General features: G+C 37.2%; 1 protein-coding gene across 1 annotated transcript; it reads left to right on the top strand.

Moving 5' to 3' along the window:
- The first annotated feature begins 1941 nt into the window (after positions 1-1941).
- On the top strand, positions 1942-5850 carry LOC118490350. Its single transcript, XM_035987933.1, has 4 exons — positions 1942-2276; positions 4271-4399; positions 4482-4666; positions 5406-5850. Exons 1-4 carry the CDS (start codon positions 2097-2099, stop codon positions 5737-5739), a joined length of 828 nt encoding a protein of 275 aa, XP_035843826.1. The 5' UTR covers positions 1942-2096; the 3' UTR covers positions 5740-5850.
- The last annotated feature ends 93 nt before the right edge of the window (positions 5851-5943 follow it).

Below are 5943 nucleotides of genomic sequence, written 5' to 3'. Positions count from 1 at the left end.
CATAAAAAGTACCGTTTAGGCAGGAGGCCGTGTAGGGAAGAATTGGTTGGGTTGGTCACTTGGAAAAATCAACTTAAAGATTTACCTAGTCGAAAAAAGAGGAAAGGTATGGTCTATTCTAACTGTTAAAATTACTTCGAAATATTTATATTAATATCTCCTTAAGCATTTTTATAAACAACTGTTTTTACAAACAAACACAAACATAATCGATTAACCAATATCGAAATCAAATGATTTATACTATCTCAAACAAATGATTCTTGTAATCAAAAAATCTAGTCAACAAGTGACTACTAAAATGGATTTCATTTTCCAATTCAATTCATCGATGAATTGTGTCGACAATTATCATGTAGACATACCTACTACATCAAAAACTTTTGTCATGACATCTTTTGACAAAGACCAAAATATAAACGATTGTTTGATTGAAGCTTTTGTCATGGCATCTTTTGACAAATACCAAAATTATGAACGATTGTTTAATTGAACAAACCTACTACTACAAAAGTCAACAAATGATGACTATGTTAGTAATCAAGAAATTACTACAACTATTTGCTAGTAACCAAAAAATTACTACGACTATTGGTGTAGTAAAATTAAAAATTGCTAGATAAGAAAAAAAGTGCTAAACTTTAGAGTTATACCCCTTCCACACAGTGGTTCCATTTTAGCATAGCACTTATCAATTTTTTAGCAGGTGGGGCATCAAGAAAAAAGTATTTACCATCACACTATACAATGCAAAATACAATGACATATTAGTAGATCGTTTAAAAGATCGTTTGCGTTTGAATAACGCATTAGTGTGTGATGAAGATTTTACTCATGTGCGTTGTTCAGCGCACGTGTTAAATCTTATCGTTCAAGCCGGATTGCGGAATGCATACAAATACTTTCACTATAGTGTGGGAAGCATGTTCGTCAAGATATTGTAACGAGATGGAACTTTATATATCTTATGCTTGATTGTGCATTAGCTTATTGACGGGCTTGTGCTCGGTTAGCCTTAGTTGATTCAATTTTTAAAAAATTTCCATCAGAAGAGGAATGGGCAAAGGTGGAAATAATCACACGACTTTTGAAACCTTTTTATGACATCACGACTTTGTTTTCTGGAAGTTTCTATCCTACCTCAAACTTATATTTTCATTAAGTGTGGAGAATTCAGCTGTATATCGAAGAGGAGATTTGCAATGCGGATCATCAAGGTGACGACGGTGGAGCTCATGGTGGCGGTGGTGTTAGAGAGAGGAGAGGGGGATAGAGAGAAAGAGAGAGAGGGAGAGAGAGAGTAAGTTGAGAGAGGAGTTAATTAATTTTATAATTTTAATTAATAATTTGTTATAATAAAACTCATAATGACCATTTTGCCTTTAAGGAAAAGGAAAAAAACCAGAATTTAATTTGAGAAATATGAGTTGATTTCATTTTTGGACCAAAATGGCAAAAAAATGAAACCACAGGGACCCAGATGCAAAAGGTTTCAAATTTGGACTAAAGTGGCAAAAGTGACCAAACCTCAGGGATCAAAATGAGGGTTTACTCGAATTTTTATATTTGGAGATTAATTTTTGAGAGTTTTAATGGATATTGGATTTTTGTTGGTAGTTTCAATATTTCTAAATTGAGTTAAATGTCATTTTAGTCCGTGTGATTTGGGCTATTTTGTCAGTTTAGTCCAAAGATTTCATTTTTCACATGTGAGTCCAAAAAGGTTTCACCGTGTCCGTTGCTATTTTAGTCAACTGGGTTAACTTTATCTATTTTTTCTGTTAAAGAGAAGGGCAATTCGGTCATTTTATGTGACTGAATTGCCTTTCTAATTAATAGAATTACATATAAAATGACCGAATTGCCCTTTTTATTAACATAAAAATGGATGAAGTTAAGGCTGTAAATTAAAATGACAACGATGAAAATTTTTTGGACCTGAAAACGATATTTAAATTCTAACTTAAAAGAAAAAAGAAAACAAAGAGCAGCACAAGAGCATCATCTCCTGTGTAGTTTAGGAAGGAAGGAAGGAAGGAAGGCTGATACCGTTATTCCCGATTGGAGTTGTTGTTGATAAATATAATATAATATTAATGGGGTTTTGGTCATCTTCTCTGGGTCTTGTTAATCCGCCGCCATGGAAGTCACACTCACATCGTCAAAGGGATTTCAAGATTCATTGCCAAAGTCCGATCACTGTACGATTTTCTAAGCCGCATAGGGTTTCGTCTTCCAACCTCCAAGCCGATACTGAAAGAAGTAGCTCCACCGAGGTCCGTACGACCTTATCATGATTATTGAATTTGTATTTGCCTACTTAATTTCGCATTTTGGAATAGGAAAGATTTTTGTCCAAATCATTGATTCTGTAAACAAGAACAATATTATTAGTCAGACGCATTTAGGGGCTGTTTGTTTAGCTCTTAAAGAGGCTCTTAATGGTTCTGACCTCTTACTGGTTAAGAGTGTTTGTTTCGTGACCAGATGTCTGAATGGTTCAGTCATTTGCCTCCGAATGATTAAGTATTATATTGAGTCTGAATGGTTAAGACCTCTAATCTGAATTGGTTAGACATTTGCCTCAGAATGGTTAATCATTATATTGTCTTTTAATGGTTCGAACCATAGTTGTTAAAAGTCATCGCCTCTTGCGCCTAGGCCCAGTTTCCTAGCAAGTCGAGGCAATTGCGCCTAGTCAAGGCAATTGCGCTTTAATTCTCCAGATGATGGTTCATGCGCATATTCCAATGAGATTCCTAGATGCTGGAGAGTTTCCGGCCAAATTCTTTAAATTCTGGCAAGATTCCAGCTAACGAAAACTATTTTTCTACACTTATAAACAAGCATTTATAACTTTTGGTACTAAATAGACGATATACTTTAGTTTTATTTTATTTGAAGAATAGTATAATACTATAATTTTCTATTATATAAAAATATTTTAAGTTTTTTTTGTTGTGCATTTTTTTTCTCAGACCCACGTTTTTTTTGCACCTTGTGCCTAGGCCACAGGCGAGACCTATGCGCCTTGAGTGCGCCTAACGCCTTTAATAACTATGGTTCGAACCTCTTATTAGTTCAACGCTTAATGGTTCAGATCTCTTACTGGTTCAACACTTAACCATTCAGAAGTTACCAAACAGCCCCTTAATGTGCCTTGGTTTAAAAATGCAAGGCCTTGACGAGGTTCACACCTCACGGGCAAAAATGGAGTTAGTAGGATCTAGAAACAACCTAAGGATTGGAAAAATTATGAAAGATTTGCTTGCTTCATAAATAGGTTTATTATGTGTAAAACAAATGAGAGATATGCAACTTCTTCTTCTGCTTGTAAATAAAGCTTATTTAGTGGTTGTACACATGAGGCGCGCGCCTCACACCTTGTTTTTTGGACTAAAATGCCTTGGAGCGTGTCTCGCCCTTGGTTTAAAAAAGCGCGAAGCGCTCTGAAGCGTTTTGGTTCCAAAAGCTTTAAGCGAAGCTTCAAGCGCGAAGCGAGAGCTTCACGTATACGAAGCGCTCAAAATAAAAAAAAAATAAAAAAAATATTGTACACATCAATATGACCTATTCTACTTGTTAATCAATAATAAACACAAAAACATGATTAAAAAACACACTTAACACATAAAAAACATAGTTAAAACATAAATTAAAATCGAAACACACTTAAAACATAAACATAAAAATAGTCTTTTCCGATGAGAAGGACTTTCCCGAGGCAGCAGTAGAGCTATTTGATCCTGAGGCCAGTATGATTTCTAAACAGAAATCAAGTTGCAGACAGCAGCAGCAGTGTGAAGAAGAAGCAGGCAGCAATGAAGAAGAAGCAGGCAGCAGCAGCAGCGTGAAGAAGAAGAAGAAGCAGCAACCAGCGTGATTTTTTTTAGGGTTTAGACTTAATAGAATCTGTTTTTAAAAGCAGGTCGCAGGTGGGCTTTTTTCTTGGATATATATTCTTTAAATTAGGCCCATGTTGGTGGGCTTTTTAATTATACAACAAACATTATAAAACCAGCCCAGAATGGCGCCTCAGCCGCCTAACGCCTCGAAATACTAGCGCTTTAAGCCCGCTTCATAGCGCCTCATGTACTTTAGCGCTTTATGTGAAAAAAAGCGTTTTTATGGGCGCCTCGGGCGCCTCACGCCTTAAGCGCGCCTTAAGCTCGCTTTTTTAAACCAAGGTCTCGCCTTTTCAAACCAAAAACCTCCTTGGTTTACATTCTTTGGGAATCGTCATTCGTTGAATGGCTGTGTATGAATGAAGGTGAAGAAGGAGATCGAATTGTGCTATGAGCTGATACGAAGACTCGGCAGAGGAGTAGTGTACCTGGGGTCTGCAAGAATGGGCCCCGGTCACACTCATTACATCCAAACACAAGAATTGGCGAAAGAGGCAAGATTCCGACATACATATGTAAAATGCCTTTTTTATTTACAAATGATTTTTAAAATATTCGATTGTGATGTTGTTAAAGGTGGCGAACCTCTTGGGGTGTACCTCATGGTCAGGGGCTGGACCAGGGCTCATGGATGCTGCCACTCAAGGTGCTCTTCAAGCAGGAAAGCCAGTTGCTGGGTTCAAGATTGGTAAAGAAGCTAATGAATGGACATCCACTAATTTCCATCCCTATCTTCCTTCTCATTCTTACCTTACATGCAGGTGAACACTAATTTCTCATTTCTAGGGGTGACAATCAGGGCCGGCCCTGAGAATTCGTATACACTGTTCGAACTCGAAAAAAAACGTGCCCTTAGACCTTAACGAAATTGGGAATCGGGCTCACTAAAGGTCTAAACCGAATGTCAATGGACTATTAACTAATCTAAACAATAAGAATAGTTTTGTAAGTGGGCCTATGTTGGTGTTTGTATGGTATACCCTATTAAAAAGTTTTTTTTTTACAAATACATATCGGGTTTTCTTTTTTTAAGTAACGTGCCCTTCGAAATATCGAGCCCTGGCCGGTGGTCCTCCCCGCCCACCCTCAGGGCCGCCCCTGGTGACAATTGTGCAGGGTGGGTAGGTTGAATAATTGAACCTAAACACGACCCATGTATTTTTGTCGTATGAAAGATATCATCAACCTAATCCAGGCACACTCAAAACTACACTGCTCGTTTAACATCTTTGTCTAAATGAATCAAAAAAGTTGTTGGGCTGCAATTAAGTTGTATTTTGTAAACATGTTGGTGAGTTGTAATAAATTGAGGAAACGGGTTGTAAACAGATTGATGGGTCGAAGTGTCTAACTTAACAAAAGTTAAACAAGTCAACATGTACACCACGATCCCTTTAATTAAGCAGGTCAACCTGAACACGACTAGTTTATTAAATTGGTTCGATACAACAGATCAAAGTCTGATTACTTCCGTGTGGGTTTCTCGACCTGTATATGTAGGTTTTTTTCTGCACGAAAACATGGGTTAGTTGATGCGGCAGTTAGAGCTAGTAATGAGGACAAAACGGGTGTCATAGTTTTGCCAGGAGGGATTGGAACCCTAGACGAGGCTTTCGAGATTCTTGCATTGATTCAGTTAGAGAGAATTGGTTCAGCGCTACCGGTCCCATTTATATTGATGAATTATGACTCTTTCTATTCAAAGCTACTGGAGTTTCTGGATGTATGTGAAGATTGGGGGACTGTCTCTAAAGGAGAGGTTTCATCATTATGGAAAGTATGCAACAACAACTCTGAAGCACTGGCTTATCTTGCTCAATTTTATGATTGTTAACAAACCCTAAATGTCACTCTTTTCATCGTTGGTTGGCGATATTCTTATTGGTGATATATATCTATATACACTGAAACAAATGAATACAACACAGGTTGCGATCTTCTTCTATTATGGCGTTGGATATAGTTGGTAATTGATATAAACCTGGTTGGTTGTTTTTTTTAAAGATTATAACCCCAGTCGTCTCAAGATGTTATGGTA

The sequence above is a fragment of the Helianthus annuus genome, chromosome 3 (genome assembly GCF_002127325.2).
Source record: "Helianthus annuus cultivar XRQ/B chromosome 3, HanXRQr2.0-SUNRISE, whole genome shotgun sequence".
Taxonomy (NCBI): Eukaryota; Viridiplantae; Streptophyta; class Magnoliopsida; order Asterales; family Asteraceae; genus Helianthus; species Helianthus annuus.
Note: the sequence above shows the minus strand (reverse complement) of the source record. Positions and strands in the feature narration are given on the sequence as shown.